This window comes from Myotis lucifugus, unplaced genomic scaffold (genome assembly GCF_000147115.1).
Source record: "Myotis lucifugus unplaced genomic scaffold, Myoluc2.0 scaffold_97, whole genome shotgun sequence".
NCBI classification, from domain to species: Eukaryota; Metazoa; Chordata; class Mammalia; order Chiroptera; family Vespertilionidae; genus Myotis; species Myotis lucifugus.
The window spans coordinates 548,948-573,887 of NW_005871145.1; the positions used below are offsets into that span (position 1 = coordinate 548,948).

Consider the following 24,940-nt stretch of genomic DNA (forward strand, 5'->3'; position numbering starts at 1 on the left):
CAAAGGATGGTCATTCATGCTTAGAGAATATATTTCTTAATCTCTGTGAATCCTTAATTATTGGAATGCTGGATGATGTAAAAATCAAAATAATAATTTCAGAAATATTTTTTAAATTTAAAAAACAGTACAAATAATTTTAGAAAGAGGCATCTGTGCTTTCTGCCAGACTTATTCTTCCTTAGAGTTGGTGAAGAGTTAGTGAATGGGCACCAAGGAAATGACTGGGATAAAGGCCAGACCACTAGTTAGAATGCCTCCTCTGTCTGCTTTGTGTCTCTATATGTCTTCTAGCACTTCTCATTCCTTGATGTTTCTTGATCCCCTCTTTAGGATAAGGTACCTGCCAAGATGTTCCAATTACAAGGCCCACAATTGCTACAGATGCTAGAGAAATCCTTGAGGAAATACCTCCCTGAGTCCCTAAAGGTGAGAGTGGAACCTTCTAGGGGAAAAAAGGAATAGTGACTGCCTATGAAAAAGGTGGGAAAGAGAATTAGCATTCACTGAGCACCTGTTCTATGCCAGGCACTCACTCATCTTGCATCTCACATAGTCCACATCATCTTGCTGCCAGGCACTCATCTTGCATCTCACATAGTTCACGTCATCTTGCTGCAAGACAGGTATATTATACCAAAACCACACCAGTAGTGAGTGGCAACGCTATGATATAAACCCACCATGATCTTTGCTATGTGATGACACGCTATGATATAAACCCACCATGATCTTTGCTATGTGATGACCCAAGATCATTCCCTGTGCCCTTCTAAGAGTAATACATTAATGTTTAAATTATTTTTTCTAAACAATCAAGTAACTGATGAAAGGTTAACCATTATGATTCTTCTTTGAGATTAGTAACAGATCAATTTATATTTTGTCAATCCCAAATGTATTATGTTCAATTTGAGGTGACACAGAAATTTAGTTTTAGAAATGGAACATGATCTTTTACCAGAGAGAGGGTTTTTTTGGTTGTTTATTTATTTATTATTTTTTGCAATAATATATGTTGCAAAGGGACTAGAATATTACCCGTGATAAATGTCATTGCATTATGATCAAGCCATCAATTCACCAAAAAGACAAAAATATGCTAAAATGTATACAGAGACTCAGAGTACATGAAGTAAAAACTAATGGAACTGAAAGAAGAAATAGGTAAACCCACAGATGTAATTTAAGACTCCAACACTCCTCTCTCAATAATTTAGAGAATAGACATAAAACCTATAAGGATATGGAAGAGCTGAACAATACTATGAGCCAACTTGAACTAACTACTATTTATGGAATAATTCCCTCAACAACAGTGGAATACATATTATTTTTAAATGCACATTGGACATTTGCCAAGATAGATGATATTTAAAAACATTTTTTTAAAGAATTGAAATAATATAAAGTATATCCTTGAACAATATGAAATTAAACTTAAAATTTAACAAAACCTGAGAAGTATCTGGAAAATACCTACATATTTAGAAATTATACAATACACTTCTAAATAAATCATGCTTTAGTGTCATACAAAAAATTAGAAAATACTTTATTGGAATGAAAATGGAAATACACCATCTCTAGTTCTGGGATGCAATTTAAGCAAGGATAAGTGGGAATTATATAGCATTCAGTACTTGTACTATAAAAGAATAATGTTCTCAAATCCATGTTTTAAGCTTTCACCTTTAAAACTAGCAAAAAAAAATGAGTAAATTAACTCTAAAGCAAACAAAATTAAGGAAATTATAAAAGACTAGGGGCCCGGTGCACGAAATTCATGCACTGGGGGGGGGGTCCCTCAGCCCAGCCTGCCCCCTCTCACATACTGAGAGCCCTCAGGGGATGTCCTACTGATGGCTTAGGCCCGCTCCCTGCCCTCCTTGGGGAGTGGGCCTATGCCGCAGTCTTGCCTCCCTTTGTGGGAGGCGACTGGGCTGATCAGGGGAAGGCACCAGCCCCATCACCCCGCTGCTGCAGCCACTGCCAGTCACGGCAGCCACCAAGGTGTTTTCATCAACACGGACTCCAGTCCCTTCACCATGAAAAAATGACAACTTTCTTTAGGCATTTTCAAGATGTGTCTTTTTTTTTTCTAATTTCTTTATTGGTTAAGGTATTACAAATGTGTCCTCATCCCCCCATTAACCCCCCAACCTCCCCCCCACTCATGTTCTCATCCCCCTGTTGTCCATGTCCATTGGTTTGGCTTATATGCATGCATACATGTCCTTCGGTTGATCTCTTCCCCTTACCCCCACCCTCCCCTACTTTCCCTCTGGGGATTGATAGTCTGATCGCTGTTTCTCTGTCTTTGGATCTGTCCCTGTTCATCAGTCTATGTAGTTCTCTATATTCCACAAATGAGTGAGATCATGTGGTATTTATCTTTCTCTGACTGGCTAATTTCACTTAGCATAATGTTCTCCAGTTCCATCCATGCTGTTGCAAATGGCAAGAGTTCCTTCTTTTTTACCACAGCGTAGTATTCCATTGTGTAGATGTACCACCATTTTCTAATCCACTCATCTGCTGATGGACACTTAGGCTGTTTCCAAATCTTAGCTATGATGAATTGTGCTTCTATGAACATAGGGGTGCATATATCCTTTCTGATTGGTGTTTCTGGCTTCTTGGGATATATTCCTAGAAGTGGGATCACTGGGTCAAATGGGAGTTCCATTTTTAGTTTTTTGAGGAAACTCCATACTGTTTTTTCACAGTGGCTGCATGAGTCTGCATTCCCACCAGCAGTGCAGAAGGGTTCATTTTTCTCCACATCCTCTCCAACACTTGTTGTTTGTTGATTTGTTGATGATAGCCATTTTGGCAGGTGTGAGATGATACCGCATTGTTGTTTTGATTTGCATCTCTCGTATAATTAGTGACTTTGAGCATGTTTTTGTATGTCTTTCGGCCTTCTGTATGTCCTCTTTCGAAAAGTGTCTATCTAGGTCCGTTGCCCATTTTTTTTTATTGGATTGTTTATCTTCCTATTGTTAAGTTGCATGAGTTCCCTATAAATGTTGGAGATTAAACCTTTATCGGAGATATCATTGGCAAATATGTTCTCCCATGCAGCGGGCCTTCTTGTTGTTTTATTGATGGTTTCCTTTGCTGTGCAAAAGCTTTTTATTTTGATGTAGTCCCATTTGTTTATTTTCTCTTTAGTTTCCAATGCCCTAGGAGCATTATCAGAGAAGAAATTCTTTCGGCATATGTTTGCGATTTCGCTGCCTGTGGATTCATCTAGTATTTTTATGGTTTCCCATCTTACGTTTAAGTCTTTTATCCATTTTGAGTTTATTTTTGTGTATGGTGTAAGTTGGTGGTCTAGTTTCATCTTTTTGCATGTATCTGTCCAATTTTCCCAACACCATTTATTGAAGAGACTGTCTTGACTCCATTGTATGCTCTTGCCTCCTTTGTCAAATATTGATTGGGCATAGTGTTTTGGGTCGATTTCTGGGTTCTCTATTCTATTCCATTGATCTATATGTCTGTTCTTGTGCCAGTACCATGCTGTTTTAAGAACAGTGGTTTTGTAATACAGCTTGAAATCTGGTATTGAGATTCCACCTACTTTGTTCTTCTTTCTCAGGATTGCTGCAGCTATTCGAGGTCTTTTTTTTATTCCAGATGAATTTTTTGGAGCGTTTGTTCTAGATCTGTGAAATATGCCGTTGGTAATCTAATGGGGATTGCATTGAATCTATAGATTGCTTTGGGTAATATGGACATTTTGATGATGTTGATTCTACCAATGCATGAACACGGTATGTTCTTCCATCTGTTTATGTCTTCCTCTATCTCTTTTTTCAGTGTCCTGTAGTTTTTTGCATATAAGTCTATTACCACCTTAGTTAAATTTATTCCTAGGTATCTTAATTTTTTTGGTGTGATGGTAAATGGGATTGCTTTTTTAGTCTCAATTTCTGTAAGTTCACTATTGGTGTATAGAAATGCCATAGATTTCTTGGCATTAATTTTGTATCCTGCTACATTGCCGAATTCATTTTTAAGTCTAATAATTTTTTGATGGAGCCTTTAGGGTTCTCTATGTACAGTATCATGTCATCTGCAAATAAGGACAGTTTTACTTCTTCTTTTCCAATTTGGATGCCTTTTATTTCTTCTTCTTGTCTGATTGCAACGGCTAGTACTTCCAGTACTATGTTGAATAGGAGTGGTGAGAGGGGGCATCCCTGTCTTGTTCCTGTTCTTAGGGGGAATGGTTTTAGTTTTTGCCCATTGATTATGATGTTGGCTGTGGGTTTGTCATATATGGCTTTTATTATGTTGAGGTATGATCCTTCTATTCCTATCTTGCTGAGAGTTTTTATCAAGAAAGGGTATTGGATTTTGTCAAATGCTTTTTCTGCATCAATTGATATGACTATGTGGTTTTTATCTCTCAATTTGTTTATGTCAGGTTTATTCATTTGCGGATATTGTACCATCCTTGCATCCCTGGGATAAATCCGACTTGGTCATGGTGTATGATCTTTCTGATGTACTGCTGGATCTGATTTGCTAGGATTTTGTTGAAGATTTTGGCATCTATGTTCATGAGGGATATTGGCCTGTAATTCTCTTTCATTGTGTTGCTTTGTCTGGTTTTGGTATTAGGGTGATGCTGGCTTCATAGAATGAGCTTGGAAGTGTTCTTTCCTCTTGAATTTTTTGGAATAGTCTGAGGAGGATAGGTTTTAGTTCTTCCTTGAATGTTTGGTGAAACTCCCCGGTGAAGCTGTCTGGCCCTGGGCTTTTGTTTGCTGGAAGCTTTTTGATGACTGCTTCAATTTCTTCCATAGTTATTGGCCTATTGAGATTTTTAGATTCTTCCTGATTAAGTTTTGGAAGGTTTTATTTTTCTAGGAATATGTCCATTTCCTCCTGGTTGCCTAGTTTGTTGGAGTAGAGTTGTTCACAGTATTTTTTAACAATCCTTTGTATTTCTGTGGGGTCTGTTGTTATTTCTCCTCTTTCATTTCTGATTTTATTTGGGTCCTCTCTCTTTGTTTCTTGGTGAGCCTGTCTAGAGGTTCATCAATCTTGTTTATCCTTTCAAAGAACCAGCTCTTGGTTTTGTTGATCTTTTGTATTGTGTTGTTTTTTTTTTGTCTCTATGTCGTTTATTTCTGCTCTGATCTTTATTATTTCTTTCCTTCTGCTTAGACTGGGCTTTTCTTGTTGCTCTCTTTTTAACTCTTTGAGTTGTAGTGTTAGGTAATTTATTATCATTGTTTCTTGTTTTTTGCAGTAGGCTTGTAGAGTTATGAACTTCCCTCTCAAGATTGCTTTTGCTGTATCCCATAGGTTTTGGATTGTTGTGTTTTCATTGTCGCTTGTTACCATGATGTTTTTTATTTCTTCTTTGATCTCTCTGGTAACCCAGTCATTGTTTAATAGCATGCTATTTAGTCTCCATGTGTTTGATTTTTTTGGATTGTTTTTATTGTAGTTGATTTCCAGTTTTATGCCATTGTGATCTGAGAAGATGCTTGACATGATTTCTATCTTCTTGAATTTGAAGATACTTTGCCTGTGACCCAATATATGGTCTAACTTTGAAAATAACCCATGTGCACTTGAGAAGAATGTATATTCTGTGGCTTTGTGATGAAATGTTCTGAAGATGTCAATTAATTCCATCTGATCTAGTGAGTCATTTAGGATTGATGTTTCTTTGCTGATTTTTTGTTTAGAGGATTTGTCCAATGGTGATAGTGGGGTGTTAAAGTTCCCTACTATGATTGTATTGCTGTCAATCTCTCCCTTGATCCCCTCCAGAAGTTTTCTTATGTATTTGGGTGCTCCTCTATTGGGTGCGTATATGTTTACCAGAGTTATTTCTTCTTGTTGGATTGCTCCCTTTAGTATTATGAAGTGGCCTTCCTTATCTCTTTTTATGTCCTTCCCTTTGAGATCTAATTTGTCAGATATAAGTATTGCTACCCCAGCTTTTTTTTCACTTCCATTCACCTGAAAAACCTTTTTCCATCCCTTCACCATCAGTCTATGTGCATCTTTTTTTCTGAGGTGGGTTTCCTGTAGACAGCAGATATATGGGTCATGTTTTCTTATCCACTCAGTTACCCTATGTCTTTTGATTGGGGTATTTAATCCATTTACATTTAAAGTTATTATTGATAGATACTTGTTTGTATCCATTTTTATTTTTTACCCCTGTGTTCCTTCTTCGTTTCCTAGTTTTTCTTTTTACAGCAGACCCTTTAGCATTTCTTGCATTGCTGTTTTGGGGGTAATGAATTCCTGTAGTCCTTTTTTGTCTGTGAAGCTCCTGATTTCACCCTCAATTTTGATTGATAGCCTTGCTGGGTACAGTATTCTTGGATTCAGACCCTTCCTTTGCATGACTTTGTATATTTCATTCCATTCCCTTCTTGCCTGATGCGTTTCTGTTGAGAAATCAGCCTCTAGCCTGATGGGGGATCCTTTGTAGGTAACTTTTTGTCTCTCTCTGGCCACTTTTAAGATTCTTGCTTTGTCGTTAGTGTTTGCCAATTTAATTATAATGTGCCTTGGTGTCGGTCTTTTGGGGTTCATTTTGTTTGGGACTCTGTGAGCTTCTTGGATTTGTTTGAGCTTTTTCTTCCCTATATCAGGGAAGTTTTCTGTCATTATTTTTTCAAACAGGTTTTCTATTTCTTGCTCAGTTTCCTCTCCTTTTTGCACCCCTATTATGCAGATGTTGTTTCGTTTTGTGTTGTCCCAAAGTTCTCTTAGGCTCTTCTCCTGCTTTTTAATTTTTTTTTCTAGAAGCTGCTCTGCTTGGGTATTTTTTCCTACCTTGTCTTCTAGCTCACTGATGCTGTCCTCTGCTTCTTCTAGTCTACTGTTGATGCTTTCTATTGAGTTCTTTATAGCAGCAATGTCATTTTTCACTTCTTCTTGGTTCTTCTTCATTTCCTCTTGGTTCTTACACATATTGTTGAATTTGTCTTCCATTCTTTTCATCCACCTTAAGACCATTTCTCTGAATTATTTCTCTGATAGGTTTCTTGCCTCCATTGCCTCCATTTCGTTTACTTCCTTTTCTGGTGATGCCTGTTATTCTTTCATATGTGGGCTGTTTCTTTGTCTCCCCATGATCTCTCTTTTCCAGGTGTTTGGTTATGTAGTTCTCTCTCTGCTGCGTTTATTTAAAGGCACAAAATACAACACAAGGCAGAAAGCACAAGGCACTGAACACAAATGTATTCAAGATACTAATAACCCCAAATAGAGGTGACCACCAGATCAAAGAGAATTACGGAATAAGGAAGAAAGAAGAGAAAAAGAAAAAAAAAAGAAGAAAAGGAGTGCAAAAATGAAATTGGGAAAAAGAAAAAAAAAGTAAGAGAGAAAAGAAAGAGAATGAAATAGAAGAGGGGAAGAAACTATTTATATGTGGAGAAAGCTCCAATAGAACAGCCACTAATCCCAACAAATTCCAGCAGCAGAATGCAAACTACAAACAACAATTGATATCAAGTGAGGAGAGGGAAAGCAGGAGCAAAAAAATAAATAAATAAATAAAATAACCAGAAAAAAAACACACAAAAACAAAAACAGAAAAATGGAAAGAAAAAGCAAAACAATCTCACAAACAAGCATAAAAAAACCAATATACTGAACAATCAAGTAAACAACAACCAAATGACAGAGAGAGAAAAAAATTTGGATAGTGAAGAAAGAGAAGAGAGAGGTGTATATGGATTTAGAACATGGGGTTGGAAATTAGATATATAAGTAGGGTGAAATTTTAACAGGGGTTAAAAGGAAGGAATAAGGAAAATCTAAAGCAGGATATAGGGTAAGAGAAACAGGACAACAAGAGGGGAAAAGTGAGGAGGAGAGTTTTGGTGTAAAGGTAAAGTTGAGGTAGAGTAAAATGATGCTAAAGGAAAGATGAGAATAGAATTTAGAACACTAATCCCAAAATAAGATAAAGAGAAAATATAATGACACTTTTTTAAAAAAGTAAAATGGTAGTAGTAATAATACTGGTTAAAAATAAAAATGTAGTAATTAAAAAGGTAAAATTAGGTGATGAAAAAAGAAAAAAAATTAGTTTCTTAAGTAAAAGTTGAAAAATAAAATAAAATAAATAAAAATGTGCAGTAGTAAAGGTCCTTCAGTTCCTCTACTCTTCTGTTTGACACGCCTTAGTCCTGTCAGGTATTCAGGAGAGTGTTGAAGTTCCCTGTGATACACTGTTCCTCCATTTTGTAAACCACAGTCCTGATTTTAAAGCAGGCCGTATTTGTTTCCCAGACTGCCTTTATTTGTGTTTACAGAAGAGTCAGTTTGTGGTTCAGCCTCTGGGTGGCAGTGTTTCTGGATTGACCTCTGAGGCTATGAGTCCTCTCTAGCCAGTAGTTTGGGAGAGCTGTTTCTGCCACAGAGCTGTTTCTTTTATTGTTACTCCCAGCTCTGATTCCCAGGTTCCACAAAAACAACTTTCCCCTGCAATCTCTGCGAGTGAGCCCAATTGGGCGATCCTTTCTGTGAGGAGGAGCAGGGCTCCTCTGAGTCCACATATTCGCGCTGCTTTAGATCCAGTGTTTCTGGGTCAGTAGCCAATTCCTGGATGCTGTGGTTGCAGGGTCTCTGGATGTATACACTTCCAAAAACAGCCATTCAAGATCTCAAGATGTGTCTTTCATAGGATATTATTAAAATAATTTATTATTATTTTTTATCCTCACCTGAGGATATGTTTCCATTGATTTTCAGAGAATGTGGAAGAGAAAGGGAAAGACAGAGAGAAACATCAAAGTGAAAGGAACTCTTTGATTGGTTGCCTCCTGCATGAGCACTGACCTGGGCCCCAGCCAGGGAAAAGCCTGCAACCTAGGTACATGCCCTTGGTCAGAATTGAACCCAGACCCTGTGGTAGGCAAGACAAGGCATTATCTACTGAGCCAAACTGGCAAGGGCAGGATATGATATTTCTTAGCCCCTTCAGCAGCAGACCTTCGTTTTTTTCTCCAGGAATGAGGTGGAAAAACCCTACATCACCTTCTTGGATTCTTATTACCCAAGTTACTAAGAATATTACCAGTGGAATACACGGAGCTTAGCCAATGAGCGGTCAGAAAAGGTGTCTCCTCTGTAGTTCACACCAATCACTGGCTCGGCCCCTACCCAGGCCTAAGGCCTTTAGACCGGGTGTTAGGCCTGGGCAGAGGACTCCCAGCCCCTTGCGATTGCCAGCTCCGCCCCTTCCCAGGCCTCAGGCCTCTGGCTGGGGCGTTAGGCCTGGACAGGGGTCCCCCAGCCCACTCCAATCGCCTACCCAGGCCTCAGGCCTCCTGGCTGGGGCGCTAGGCCTGGGGCAGGGGGACCCCCCAGCCCCCGTGCGATCGCAGGCTCTGCCCCCTACCCAGGCCCTCAGGGTTTCTGGCGGGGCATTTAGGGCCTGGGCAGGGGACCCCTAGCCCCCCTCAGATAGCAAAGCTCCTGGCCCCTACCCAGGCCAGAGGGGAGTAAGGCCTGGGCAGGGGACCCCCAGGCTGCTCTGATCACCTGCCCAGGCCTAAGGCCTCTGACCCAGGCCTTAGGCCTGGGCAGGGGACCCCCAGCACACTCCAATCGCAGGCTCCGCCCCTGCCCAGGCCTCAAGCCTCTGGCTGGGGTGTAGGGCCTGGGCAGGGGACTCCCAGCCTGCTCCAATCACAGGCTCGGCCCCTGCCCAGGCCTCAGGCTTCTTGTGGGGCATTAGGCCTGGGCAGGGGACCCCCAACCCTGTGCGATTGCCAGCTCTGCCCCTGCCCAGGTCTCAGGCCTCTGGCCAGGGCGATTGCTGGCTCCTCCTCCCCAGGTGGCATCTGGTGCTGCCTGCCCTGCCTCCCCAATCCCCGATCTGTGGCCTGGATCCTATGGGCTATATCTGACGCTATCCGCCCCACCTGCAGTATGCAAATTTAACGGCCATCTTTGTTGGGTTAATTTGCATACTCTTCTGATTGGCTGGTGGGCATAGCGAAGGTATGGTCAATTAGCATCTTTGTCTTTTATTAGTGTAGATTAGGTGTAACTATGTAAGTAAGTGGAATAAAATGGGAAGATATGTCACTAAATTCTACATTGTGAACGTGAATAATTTTTATTTAATCTATTTTATATATCTGTATATTTGACTATATTTTTATAATGTTCCCATGATTTAACCCTAAAATCTATTTCCATTGGAGTAATAAAGTAGACAGTTTGCAGCAGGTGCCCTACCAGTTGCTTACCCTAATTTCATAAAAATAATTCTTTTTATTTTTTTGTAATTTTTTAAATTAAATCTTTATTGTTCAGATTATTACAGTTGTTCCTCTTTTTTCCCTCCATAGCTCCCCTCCACCTGGTTCCCACCCCACCCTCTGTCCTTACCCCACCCCCACTGTCCTCATCCATAAGTGTACGATTTTTGTCCAGTCTCTTTCACACCCCCACACCCCTTACCCCCTTGAGAATAGTCAGTCCACTCCCTTTCTATGCCCCTGATTCTATTATATTCACCACTTTATTCTTAATTCTGTTCATCAGATTATTTATTCACTTGATTTTTAGATTCACTTGTTGATAGATGTGTATTTGTTGTTCATAATTTTTATCTTTACTTTTTTCTTCTTCTTCCTCTTCTTAAAGTGTTGTAAATGTTTCCCTCCACATCCCGCATGGTTCAGGGTTCAGGATCTGGAAGAGGAGCCGCACACAAATGAAAGAGAAAAGACAAGAGATAATTTGGGAATATTGGGGGGCCAGGCGGGTAGGTCCAACTCAAGAGGAAGGACTTCCACCGGTGCTCAGGCTGCACCAACCATTTTATAGTCAGAGGTAAACAAGGTAGTGGCTACCATAGTTACACTGTTCCTCTAAGTTTCACTTGTTTTGACCATAGTTACACTTCCTGCACTTCCCTCAGCCCATTAGTTTCCCAGATAAGATCTAGGGAGTTTTATAAGGTCAAGCCTAATTATGCTAAGAGGACTGTGCCCTCTAAGCTGGGACTTGTTTGTGACTTTGCCAACAGGTCAGTCTGAGGCTTAACCCTATATTGGCTCCCCACATTAAAGGATACCTTTCAGCATTTCATATAATACAGGCTTGGTGGTGATGAACTCCTTTAGCTTTTTCTTATCTGTGAAGCTCTTTATCTGACCTTCAATTCTGAATGATAGCTTTGCTGGGTAAAGTAATCTTGGTTGTAGGTTCTTGCTATTCATCACTTTGAATATTTCTTGACACTCCCTTCTGGCCTGCATAGTTTCTGTTGAGAAATCAGCTGACAGTCGTATGGGTACGCCATTGTAGATAACTGACTGTTTTTCTCTTGCTGCTTTTAAGATTCTCTCTTTGTCTTTTGCTCTTGGCATTTTAATTATGATGTGTCTTGGTGTGGTCCTCTTTGGATTCCTTTTGTTTGGGGTTCTCTGCACTTCCTGGACTTGTAAGTCTATTTCTTTCACCAGGTAGGGGAAGTTTTCTGTCATTATTTCTTCAAATAGGTTTTCAATATCTTGCTCTCTCTCTTCTTCTGGCACCCCCATAATTTGGATGTTGGTACGCTTGAAGTTGTCCCAGAGGCTCCTTACACTATCTTCATATTTTTGAATTCTTTTTTCTTTTTGTTTTTCTGGTTTGTTGTTTTTTGCTTCTTCGCATTTCAAATCTTTGACTTGATTCTTGCGATTCTCTAATCTGCTGTTGGATCTCTGTATAATATTCTTTATTTCAGTCAGTGTATGCTTAATTTCTAGTTGGTCCTTTTTCATAACCTCGAGGGTCTCACAAGATTTCTTGAGGGTCTCATTAAATTTATTGGTGGTTTCTAGAAAATTCTTGAAAAACCTTATAAGTGTGGTTTTAAACTCTATATCCAGTAGTTTGATTTCCTCCATTTCTGTCATTTGTGACCTGTTTCTTTGTCTCCGCATTTTTTATGCTTCTCTGTGTTGATAGAGTGTCTTTCTGTGCTAGGTGTCCTATAGGGCCCAGTGGCTCAGCCTCCTCAATTACCTGAGATGGACACTCTTGGTGCACCCCTTTGTGGGCTTTGTGCACAGTCTTGTTGTAGTTAAGCCTTGATTGTTGTAGGTATCACTGGGAGGAATTGACCTCCAGGCCAATTGGCTGTGAGAATCAGCTGTGTCTACAGTGGGAGAACTTCTGTGCTGGAGACACCCTTCTGGGGCAAGACTTGCTTCAGTGGGGCTTTGGTGCTCACTGAGTCTGCACCCTGAGTGTGTCCCATATGGACCTGAAGAGTTGTAATCTGGATGGTCCCACTCTGACCACTGGGTACACTGGCTCTTGGATATCTAAGGAGGTGCTAATTTAGCCTCTGCCTGAGGCTACCCTGCAGGAGCTACGGAGAGATCTGCAGATTCCTCTTCTTTGTTTGGGGTTTGGAGATGCCCAGATGAGGCCCAGCTGTGAAGCAATGCAAGCTTCTCTGGGGCCTTGGGCATTCTTTTGGAAGTTCTGTGTCTCTCTGACCCAGATGCAGTTTGTTAGGTAATTTTCAGATTGTAAAGGGCCAGGCCTTTCATATGACAAGCCTCTGGGCACAGCTTGGGTGGGGTGGGGTCTCAGGGAATCAACAGGGCGGAGCAAACAGCTATGGCTGATCCTCAGTCCTACCCTAAGAGGCCCCTCGTCTCAGTGTCCAGGTAATCGCTGCAAGCACCTCTGAGAGAAAGCCGCCCTCAAGTTCTGACCGATCCCAGACAATCCAGTTTCTCCTCGTATGAGTCTGTGTCCCCAGAGACTTGCCCAGAACTGGAGTTCAGAGCAGTCGGGAGCTTGAGAATCCCTCCCAATTGAAAAAGACAACCGCGTCCTCAGTTGCCAGCCCTTTCCACGTGCACCTCCGTACCTCTGCACTTTACTTCCTCCGCACCTCCTCTGAGTCTCAGTGTGCTTTTCTCTTTCCTTCTAGTTGTATAATTTCCACTCAGCCAGCCTTCCTGTGGTTCTGGATGATGTCCGTTTTGTCTTTTAGTTGAATTTTTGAAGTGGATGTGCGAGGCAGCAATTTCTAGTGTTTACCTATGCCACCATCTTGGTTTCTCTCCATAGAAATAATTCTTATCCTGATCAAACAGGGCACTGGGCCATCTCTTCCTAATAAGCTGACCTTCTCACTTTCTCATCATGTACAGGTTTATGGGACTGTTTTCCACATGAACCAGGGAAACCCATTCAAGCTAAAGGCCCTGGTGGACAAATGGCCTGATTTTAATACAGTGGTTGTCCGCCCTCAGGAACAGGTAGGATGCCAGATGTGGAATCATACACTTGTATTTGCTATATGTGCCCACAATGCACATGGCAATGTAGAACCAAGGAACAGAGAAATAAATCACAGTGATGGTGAAAAAATCCTCATCCTCAAGTAGCTCACCTTCTGGAGGAAAAGGTGGCTAAGCAAGTAAACTACAATTTGATAAGAAGTGTGTAACAACAGATGATGCACAACATACAGAAATAGCACAGACAGAAGCTGATTGAACTGTGGAGGTTGAAGATGGAGGGCACAGGAAAAGCTTGGAGGCACATCTTAGTGGAACCTTTACCTGACCTATATTTTGTAGATAATTATATATTTTTTAGGCTGATAAGGAAAAGAGGACAAAGAAAGGGCAAGGACAATGAGTTGGGGTGATTCTAAAAAGTAAATTCATAATACTAGAATTTCCATATACATTTTGGGAAAACATTTAAAAATTAGTGCAACTCAATATAAAAAAAAACCTCTTAAAAATATATCAAAAACAAAAATTATAAGTTCACTTTAAAACATCCAGTGAAATGATAAATTTATAACAAATACAAGTAGTATATCTTTCAGACAAATAAAAATTACTTCTAAAGCCACTAAATTAGACAATATATAAAATGAATAATTTTATGTTAATAACAAAAAACTGAACTGACATAAAATTATAAAATAAATTAAATAATTATAACTTTTATCTTAAATATGTTAGTGGTATCATTGCTTACTGAGTGTATGTTGTACATTTTCTAACTATTTTTTTAAAAAGGCTGTTTAATTCTGCACTAGTCCTGGTAATATTTTCCTGTGCCTCCTTCTTTTAACAATCTCATCTGTTTTTTAATAATTTTAGGGGATCTTTCTAAGTAAGCAGTTTCTTTGTTCTTCTAGAACTACAATGAGTATAACCATAGTATTGTTTTAAGAATGCATTTCTAACCAGATTTCATCTTCTTTGGCTTCATTAAATATAGATGGAGATTTTAATCCAGAGTAATCTACAACCAAATTTGAAACTGTCATGTTCATAGTTTTTGTGTTCTGCAACTGTTTCAAATGTAGTAAAATTTATTCTTGCAATAGAAGCTTTCCTTGTCAACTGTTTGTCGACCATCCTGAGGAGGAGGATGGAAATACAGAAGAATGCTTTCTAAGTAGTTATGTCTTTGTTTAATTTGATATTTTAATGCAATATATGGGTAAAAATAGTATTGTTCTGAAATTTTACATCATAAATTGAATACTTGAGTCTCTCATCTTAATCACACGATTTAAATGATTCAGAAATAATTGTAATGCATCAATAAAAATACCAATATTTTAGTACTTAAATATAGCACATTGTAAAGGAATAAAAAAAAGTATTGCAATCATGAACTACATGGAATTTGCTTTATTTCCCGATCACCAATGACAACAGGAGATGGTTGATAATTGGGATCATTACACCAATACTTACCAAATCTACTCCAAGGACCCCAAGAACTGTCAGGAATTTCTTGGCTCACCAGAAGTCATCAATTGGAAACAGCATTTGCAGATCCAAAGTAAGTAAGAAGAGTAGGAAGTGTGCTGACACACTTCTCTGCCCTGATAATTTCCACTATGACTCTTATCTTTCTCCATACTTCAGAGCGTCAGCCTGCTGTCAGTTTTTTTACTCAGCTGTGAATATACCTGTAATGGGGGAAGACACCCTCAAACTTGCAAAACAATGGGCTTCATACGGGAAACAACGTAACTCCTTGATAGCCAAGAATTTATGCCATATTTGCAGACATATCCAGAATTGCCTAGGGCCAGTGGTGGGCAAACTCATTAGTCAACAGAGCCAAATATCAACAGTACAACTATTGAAATTTCTTTTGAGAGCCAAATTTTCTAAACTTAAACTATATAGGTAGGTACATTGTTATTAACTTAATTAGGGTACTCCTAAGGCTTAGGAAGAGCCACACTCATGGGGCCAAAAAGCTGCATGTGGCTCGCGAGCCACAGTTTGCTGACCACGGGCCTAGGCTGATTGGGTGCCAGAGCAGAACTCTCCTCAGGTCCCAGGGCTTTCCATGCCCAGAATAAGAATGACAAGTTCTGCCTTAAAGCACCTCTTGGTCATTAAGGAAACCGTCATGGTTATAAGCATGCCATCCAGAATCACATTCCCTAGGACAGCATTTGTCTGTCACTTGCTATATCATCTTAGCCACATGACATATGTTCCCTGAGATAATATATAAAAACTAGAGGCCCGGTGCACAAAAATTTGTGCACTTGGGGGTAGGGGGAGTCCCTCAGCCCAGCTTGTGCCCTCTCGCAGTCTGGGACCCCACGGGGGATGACCACCTGCTGGCTTAGGCCTGCTCCCCGGGGGATTGGGCCTAAGCTATCAATCAGACATCCCTCTGGCAGCCCAGCAGCCCTCGGAGGATGTCCACTTGCCAGCGGGGAGAAGACCTAAGCTGCAGTCGGACATCCTTAGCGCTGCTGAGGAGGCAGGAGAGGCTCCCACCACCACCGCTGTACTGGCAGCCATCAGCCTGGCTTGTGGCTGAGCAGAGCTCCCCCGTGTGAAAGCGCACTGACCACCAGAGGGCAGCTCCTGCACTGAGCGTCTGACCCCTGCTGGTCAGTGTGTGTCACAGTGACCAGTCATTCGCAGTCTTTCTGCTGTTAGGGTCAGTTTGCATATTACCCTTTTACTATATAGGCTAGAGGCCTGGTGCACAGGTGGGGGCCAGCTGGTTTGCCTTGAAGGGTGTCCCGGATAAGGGTGGGGGTCCCGTGTGGGTGCCTGGCCAGCCTGGGTGAGGGGCTGATGGCTGTTTGCAGCTGGTCACACCCCCTTCAGGGTGAAGGTCCCCACTGGGGTGCCTGGCCAGCCTGGATGAGGGGCTGTTGGCTGTTTTCAGGCTGGCCACACCCCCTTCAGGGTGGGGGTCACCACTGGGGTGCCTGGCTGAGTGCCAAGGGGCTGAGTGCTGTTGTCAGGCTGGCCGGCGACTGAAGCACCCAGCCTCTTTTTTTTTTCTTTTTTTTTTTATTCTGGGATTTATTTACCTTCTATAATTGAAACTCTGTTGCCGTCACTGGCGCTCCCAGCTCTGAGGCCACGGCTGGCTGAAAGCAGGTATCTGGGGTTTGTTTGGCTACTATAGTTGAAACTTTGTTGCTTTTGGAGCTGTTGCTTTCAGAGCTGAGAGCCGGGCCGCGGCAGGCGGGGAACCTTGGCTTCCTCCATCACTGGAGCAAGCAAGACTCCTGGTTGCTTCAGCTGTGTGGCTGCCGGCCACCTTCTTTGTTGGCAGTTAATTTGCATATCTTGCTGATTAGCCAATGGGAAGCGTAGCAGAGGTATGGTTAATTACCCCTTTTTGTCTTTTATTAGATAGGATGACGATAATGGTAGCTAAAGCACAAGGGAATAGAAAAGATTAGGTGAAATGTTGAATAGGAATTGCTTAGCACAGTGGTCGGCAAACTGCAGCTCACAAGCCACATGCGGCTTTTTGTCCCCTTAAGTGTGGCTCTTCCACAAAATACCGACTTCTGCACATGGGCCACAAAGTTTCAATCACACTGTACATGCGCGCCCGCATGTGGTATTTTGTGGAAGAGCCACACTCAAGGGGCCAAAGAGCTGCATGTGGCTCGCGAGCAGCAGTTTACTGACCACTGGCTTAGCACAATACTTGGATGTGTCAATTAACTTGGACTGCAAAGCAAACCTCATGATTCTGTGAATCAACATTTGGGCTTGGCTTTGCAAGACAGTTCTTCTGCTGGTTTCACCCAGATTTACTCATGTGGCTGCAGGGTATTAATGGATGGACTCTGAGCTGGTTGCTCTAGCATGGTCTCACTCACATGCCTAAATGACAGTTCTGGCTACTGGTGCTGGCCACTTTGGTGACAGCATGATAGGAGCACAAGTCCTCAGCTGACTAACGTAATTCTATCTGTATGGTGTTGATCTCAAGGAAACCAGGAGCACAAAGAAAGCCCATAGTGCAAGCCCTCTTTAGCCTCTCCCTACATCGAATTTACTCTTTTCCATTGGCAAAAGCAAGTCATATGGCCAAGGTCAGATGCAATGCAGGAGGGGACTATTCCAGGGAAAAGATACAAAGAGACATGGGCACATTGTGGGTTATTCCTGCAACAATCTGCCATACTATGAACAGAGTAAGCACACAAGAGATGTTGGCTATTACTGTTTTTATAATGCCTCTCCTGTGATTATGAAAACAATATGTTCATGTAGCCCAGAAAACTTGGTCCCAGTCTTGGTATTGCCACGAATGGTATGACCATGTTTGTGAATGAATCTCTGAGCATGTTCATTGCACAAATCCTGACTACGTGATGACCCATCACACATTGGCAATACCAAGCCAGAACATAGAACATAGGTTTTTAGACTGTAAATGTAGACATGTACCACTCTACTGGACAGCTTCACCATAAAATGTACTGAAATAATTGCATGACTCCTCTAAACCCCATCTAGGTTCCCAGTCCAACCTGAATGAGGTGATACAAAATCTCGCAGCCAGCAAATCCTTCAAAGTCAAGCACACAGAGCGCTTTCTCTATGCGGTGGCTGACACTGTAAAGAAACTAATTCCTTCTCTGTTTGATGTAAAGAACTTACCACCTGGGGGTGGCAAACCCAAGGCCATGTAAGTTTGAGAAAAGTCATGGGACTACTCACACCTCCCATTCCTGAAGTAGCCTCCCAATTTCTCTTCCTGCTTTCACTCCTGCTTCCCTACAGTCAATATTCTTCAAAGCAGCCAAATCATTGTTTTCAGAAATGTATTATAGACAATAGAGACAAGAACAGATATAATAAGTACTCATGGACTTTACTTTTCTCTTGGAACCTCCATAGCAATCAAGAAATGTTTAAACTCTCATCCCTGGATGTTACCCATGCTGCCCTGGTGAATAAATTCTGGCATTTTGGTGGCAATGAGAAGAGCCAGAGATTCATCGAGCGCTGTATCGAGACGTTCCCCACGTTCTGTCTTCTGGGGCCTGAGGGGAACCCTGTGTGCTGGGACCTGATGGACCAGACAGGAGAGATACGGATGGCAGGCACCCTGCCTGAGTACCGGAAGCAGGGCCTCATCTCCTATGTCATCTATATCCAGACCCAGGCTCTTAACAACCTTGGCTTTCCCATATATTCTCACACTGACAAGAATAACAAAATAATGCAGAAAATGAGTTACAATCTGCATCATATCCGCATGCCCTGTACCTGGAACCAGTGGAACTGTGTGCCTCTGTGATGCTGTCCTACAAACAAGTATCAGATGGTCCCCAACATGTGGCTGGAGCAATGGGTGGGTGGGCAGAGAGAAAAAATAAATTGTACATAATTGTAATGATCAGTAAAGCAGTGGGCTCTGGGGAGGCAGTGTGGATGTTCAATACCATGGTCCCTGCACTCAAGTCACTGCTGGCTTCCCTTAGATATATCAGGTTGAAGCAGCCCCAGGCACTCCACATGGTTTAGTTCCCCCACTTCCGGGGATCTCCATGACATTCTCATCAGCTGCATGCTGCCCAGAATGGCTTCTCCTGGAACTCGTAGTGTGTGGATCTGTAGAGCCTTGTCAGATTTTCCAGAGAGAGGTAATAGTTTCTGAGCATGATGACTTCTTCTCTCTTTCTATGGTCTTTCTCTTAATGATCAGCAAGTGGACTCTGCTCAGTAGGTCTGTAGAGATTATCTTCTCCTCTGCTGCTTTCTCGATACATTAAAGGAATATACACTAATATGTATGAAATACTAGGTTAAACACAGTGTACATGATATGGCAGGGAGAGTTTCGAAGAAAAAGACTAACTTCTATTAGCCTGACTCCTCCTCACTCCCACACCAGGGAAAATGATTCAATGTTGCTTCTAACAGCAGAGCTTTCTAAATCCACCCAAACCCAAACAATAAAGAGACTTTGTGTTTGATTGTACAAGTTGAAGTGAAGTGGTTTGTGATGGGAAGAGCCTGGGTTGGGTTTATGGAGAGTGGGAAGACCCAGACCCAGGGAGGTGGCTATTTATTGGGAAGTTTAGGAGGAGGGCATTACATCATGGTACCTATTGTTTCACTTGACCTTGGCACGTTGTTTCAGGATGCCTACATTCTATGCAGTCCAGACAATGGTCTCATGGGAAAGTCTGGTTGGTGGTGTGGAGCAATTTTTGTCCTGGTTGGATCAGGGTGGTTGGGAGAGTTTCCTGCCCCAACATTTCAACAGGAACAGCCCTAAACCTTGGCACTGGGACCCAAAGAGAAAACTGGACTGAAGATAGTCATCTGGATTAAGAACCTGTTTGCTTTTGGTCCATCTACAACTAGAATTAGGCTGTAGAATTGAGGATGAAGCCCCCAAAAACAGAGAAACCAATGTGTGAGGTTTAATTTCTTATGCACTCAAAAGAGTGGAGGCTCAGTTTAGAGAAGGGATTCTCAACCTTGGTACAACGGGCATTATAGAGTGGACAATTCTTTGTTATGGGGCCATCCTGTGCATTTATAGGATATAGAGCAGGATCCCTGATCACAACCCACTGGATGTCAGTAACACTTTCCATTCCAGTTATGACAACTAAAAATGTCTCCAGCTCTTGATAACCTCCCTGGGTGGCAAAATCAGCTTCAGTTGAGAGCCACTGGTTTAGGAGTTGAGGTTCTCTCACTCGAGGATGCATCTGGATCACTTAGGGGGATTGTTAATACAGATAGTGGCCCTCACCCCTAGATTTTCTGATTCCGTAGATTTGGGGTAGATTTCCAGATTTACATTTCTAATGAGTTTCCTGATGCTGCTGGTCCAGGAGCCATAGAACTATAGATGAAAATTAGTATTGCACACTTCTTAGATATATTGTTTTGCCTTAATAGTTATAATGTAAATTTTTAAAAATATGTTTTTATTGATTTCAGAGTGGAAGGGAGAGGGAGAGAGAAATAGAAATTTCAATGATGAGAAAGAATCACTGATCAGCTGCTACCTGCATGTCCCCTACTGGGGATCAAGTCTTCAACCTGGGTATTTGCCCTGTCCAGAATTGAACCCGGGACCCTTTAGTCCCCAGGCCGACACTCTATCCATTGAGCCAAACTGGCTAGGGCAAGGCAAATTTTTTTCTAATTGATATGTCATATTTCATAAAATTATTTTTTAATTAAATAGACATTCAATACTTTATATTCACTGCAGCCATATATTACTAGAGGCACAATGCACAAAAATGTGTGCACTTGGGTGTCCATCAGCTCGGCCTACGCCCTCTTGCAGTCTGGGACCCCGTGGGGGATGTCCGACCGACAGCTTAGGCCTTTTCACCGGGGGATCAGGCCTAAGCTCTCAGTCAGACATCCCTCTGGCAGCCTGGGAGTCCTCAGGGGATGTTCGACTATGGCTTTGGCCAGCTCCTTTGCGGCTGTCTCTGTGGAAGGACCAGGTCCACACTACTGCCTCTCCCACCACCTCTGTGAAAGGGGAGGTGCCAGGCCCACCATAGCTGACCAGGCAGTGCAGGCTCGCTGGCCTTGCCCCTTGCCCACTGGTTGTTCTGGCAGGTCATTCCAGAAGGTTGTTCTACCATCTGGTCTAATTAGAATATTAGCTCTTTATTATATAGGATAGCAGTTAGATAGTTATATAATTTACAACATGGTTTCCCCAATAAGTTTAGTTCCTACCTTATTCCATACATAGTTATTACAATACTAGAGGCCTGATGCCCAAAATTCGTGAATCATTTGGAAGATCATCTGGATGGTCATTCTGCTGTTTGGTCAAATTAGCATATTAGCTCTTTATTATATAGGATTATTGACTATACTAGAGGCCCAGTGCACGACATTCGTGCACTGGGTAGGGGGGTTCCTCAGCCCAGCCTGCACCCTCTTGCAGTTTTGGACCCATTGGGGGATGCCTGATTGGTCCTTAGTGCTGCCGCAGAGGCAGGAGAGGCTACCACCACCGCCGCTGCGCTCGTCAGCCATGAGCCTGGTTTCTGGCTGAGTGGGGCTCCTCCTATGAGAGCACACTGATCACCAGGGGAGAACTCTTGCAATGAGTGCCTGCCCCTTGGTGGTCAGTGCATGTCATAGAGACCGGTCGTTCCACTGTTTCGTCAATTTGCATATTAGGGTTTTAAGATATAGGACTAGAGGCCCAGGGCATGAAACTCATGCACTGGAGGGAGGGTTCCCTCAGCCTGGCCTGCACCCTCTTGCAATCTGGAACCCCTCAGGGGATGTCCACCTGCTGGCTTAGGCCCATTCCTTGTGGGGAATGGGCGTAAGCCAGCAGTTGGAAATTCCTCTCGCAGTCCGGGACTCCTTGCTCCTTACCGCTCACCTGCTCACTGCTCCTTACCATTCAGCTCGCTGTTCCTTAGCACTGCCATGGAGGCAGGAGAGGCTCCCGCCACTGCCACTGCACTTGCCAGCCGTGAGCCCTATTTTTCTGTGTAGTTGTGTACCAACTGCTTTCTTCCTTCTCATTTAGGCTTAGCAAAATATGAGGGCAGAGCACACTGTCGTGGAACGCAGAGAGCTGCCTGGAGCTGAGGGGAGTGGCTGGGCCCATGGGGTGAGAGCTGGACACAGAGGACACTATCTCACCCAATTGTGGGGCTGGCTGGCCAGCCTTCATCTGCCTGACCCCACCCAGGCAGGGACTGAGCAGGGTGTCTGCCTCTCCATTCTCCATCCTTCCATCTGTGACACCTGACACCCTTTCTAGGCCTCCCTCAAAGTGAGTTCAGCTCAATCCCTGAACCTAAAAGGGCATGGGAGGTGTGATGTGAATGATACCACATCCCGCGGGGTTCGGGCTCTGGAAGAGGGGCTGCACGCAAATGAAAGAGACAAGACAAGAAATAATAATTTGGAAATTGGGGGGGCCAGGCGGGAGCCCATCTGAAGAAGAAGGACTCCACTTGGGCTCTGGCCTTAGGCAGGCAATTTCCAGTAACAGACAGACATTCTTATCAGTAAGGATTTACATGACTATCTGGTGGGGAAGTTGCTTCAGCTACGATTTACATGTCTATCTGGTGGGGAAGTTGCTTCAGCTACCATTGTCTGGACTAAACAGTTGGTGCATAGCCTTGTCCACACTTCTATTCTAGAGAAGACAATAGGTGGCTTCCCACAGGGGGGCTCCACTCCAGCGCCCCCTGATTCCCAGCGACAGGACCTGGTCTCGGGATGGTGGCCACAGCTGCAGAACAGAGATATGTTTCAAGAGAAGTTGGGAATGCAGAATTTTGTATGAGCCCCTATTCCAAAAGGTAGGTGGCAGTTTATTCACACTGTGGCAAAGACACCTTCAAGAGTAACATAAGTGGGTAAAGTCAGAGCCAAATCAGGCCATTTCCTCATCCAATCTCTCTGAGGCATGTGGACACAACCAAGTCTCAGCTCTTAGAAGGACACTTCTGGGTGTTTTTTAAGCCTAAAGGACAGTAGTCTGTCTCCATTCTTGTTCTTTGGGATTTTTTTCATCGTTGGATAAGAGGATACATACATTGGGGCAATCCTCTATAGATACAATATTCCAGTTGCACCCATGTGATGACGATAGTGCCACTTAGAGGGAGGAAGCCGACAGATGGAGAATAGGGAATTCTAAAAGCAAAAGCAATGACAGAGATGCTAAGCCTTTCCTTCACGCGTTTGAAACCCATCCTTAGGTAGCCTTCAGGCTGGGTGTCTGCTGGACCTTTACCACTTGATGTCCTGGCAGGCTGCCCTGGGCCCTGCTAGGTGGTGTGCAGGTCTGTCTGGGCCCGGGGGCAGTCCACCCCGCCAGTCACTCCTGGTACAGCTTCTGCACATGGGCGCTGGTCTCCGGGGGCCACACCGGGATGGCAGTGTAGATGCCTTCCATCTGCCGCAGCAGTGCCCTGTCTGCAAGCCCGCCCTCCACCTGGTCCTGGCCCCTGTCGCTTAGGCATCCCCAGCGCAGGCTAGGACCTCCACGAAGTGTCAGGGGAGTTGCCGCTCTACAGCTTCAGTATCACTTCTGGATATTCCAAAAGCCATAAGCAGCCTTAAAGCATAGCAGAATTTCTCCGTCCCTTTCAAGGGTGACCTCCTGGAAGTCTTTGTTCATCAGGGTGCAGTAGGTGAGCACCCCCATGTCCTTGTTGAACAGAGCTTTGGCCATGTGCCTGAAGATTTGTGCCTGGTACCCGCCGGAGCAGGCACCCTCGTGGAGCCTTACCTCCTCCTCCTTCATGTCTCCAAACAGAGTGTCCATGGTGGTGTCAGTTGAGGCAAGGTCACTTTGCTCCATTATCTGGACAATTTCACCTGAGGTTAACATGCAGTCAGCACCCTGAGAACTATGCAAAGCTGTGGGAAAATCTTCTCAAAGGGCCTCCAAGTTCTTGTCGTAACATGGGCCACAATGACTTGGAAAATCTTGTCTGTGCCTAGGGACAGGTTCTCCAATCTGGTGAGGTAATCCTACACCAGAGAGCCCATGTTCTGCTGGGGAGACTTGGCCATGCAGAGGTGGGGGGTGATGGGGTGACCCAGCACACTCTCTGCATATCAAACTCAGCCAGGGTAGGCTGAGGTCAGCATAGATAGCTGGGGCTCTTCCTCACGGTGCTGGCAGTACCGACGCACCAATTCCTTCTGAATCTCTAGAATGCTGAAGTCCACAGCTATCTTCATGTGAAAGACAGTGTACCCCAAGGCTTTTGAGTAGCCGCAGAGCTTTCTGGATGCATCAGCGACACTCAGGCTGAATTTAGCAGCAAAATAAAGCAGAGACTGAGGACACTTGACACTGCCAGCACCTTGTGTTATGAGGTATCACATTTCTTTTTTTTAAAATATATTTTATTGATTTTTCACAGAGAAGAAGGGAGAGGGACAGAGAGTCAGAAACATCGATGAGAGAGATTGATCAGCTGCCTCCTGCACACCCCACAGTGGGGATGTGCCCGCAACCAAGGTACATGCCCTTGACCGGAATCGAACCTGGGACCCCTCAGTCCGCAGGCCGACGCTCTATCCACTGAGCCAAACCGGTTCGGCCACATTTCTTATTAAGGTTCAGAACATGGAAGAAGTCTGTGGTGTTCTGATGAGAAACTTGGACTCCCTCCTTTGTGGTCACACAACTGTCACACACCAGGCAGTCACTCAGAAGCATGTTGGCATTGTCCAACTTATGGAATTCTCTCTTCTCTCCCTTCTCCTGAGCCGGACTCCGGACATTGACTGCGGCATTCTCTTGGTCATTGGTTTTTGTTTTTTACTACATCCCTTCCGTGTGCAGTGCTCACACTTCATCTGGAGCGGGGCAGGTAGGGGAAAGCAGTCACCTTTGGTTGCCCCTGGCACTGCTGGCAGTATCCTTTCTTCCTTGTGGAGCATTTAGGGAGGGAAAGTGGCCGCAGTGCTCGAGGCTGAGATCCAGGAGACTGGCAGTGCTGTTGGGATAGTGCCGGTGGCGTTAGTTGGTTGGTGCCTGGCCTGTCCTCTAGAGATTGAACCTGCAGGACTACTAAGGGAGCCAGTCCCCAGTCCCACCCTGCCTCCACTACCAATTGATTGGAGTCTGAGGGCCTGGAGGAGGGGCCAAGAGGTCTGCCTTCCAGCTGCTTCCCTGT

General features: G+C 43.5%; 1 protein-coding gene and 1 pseudogene across 1 annotated transcript; one reads left to right on the forward strand and one right to left on the reverse strand.

The window, feature by feature from the left end:
* Nucleotides 1-351: 351 nt before the first annotated feature.
* On the forward strand, nt 352-18,600 carry LOC111822960 (glycine N-acyltransferase-like). Its single transcript, XM_023756522.1, has 5 exons — nt 352-429; nt 13,170-13,277; nt 14,706-14,832; nt 17,793-17,964; nt 18,177-18,600. Exons 1-5 carry the CDS (start codon nt 352-354, stop codon nt 18,577-18,579), a joined length of 888 nt encoding a protein of 295 aa, XP_023612290.1. The 3' UTR covers nt 18,580-18,600.
* Nucleotides 18,601-23,124: 4,524 nt separating this feature from the next.
* Nucleotides 23,125-24,620, reverse strand: LOC102441429 (annotated as a pseudogene).
* Nucleotides 24,621-24,940: the final 320 nt, after the last annotated feature.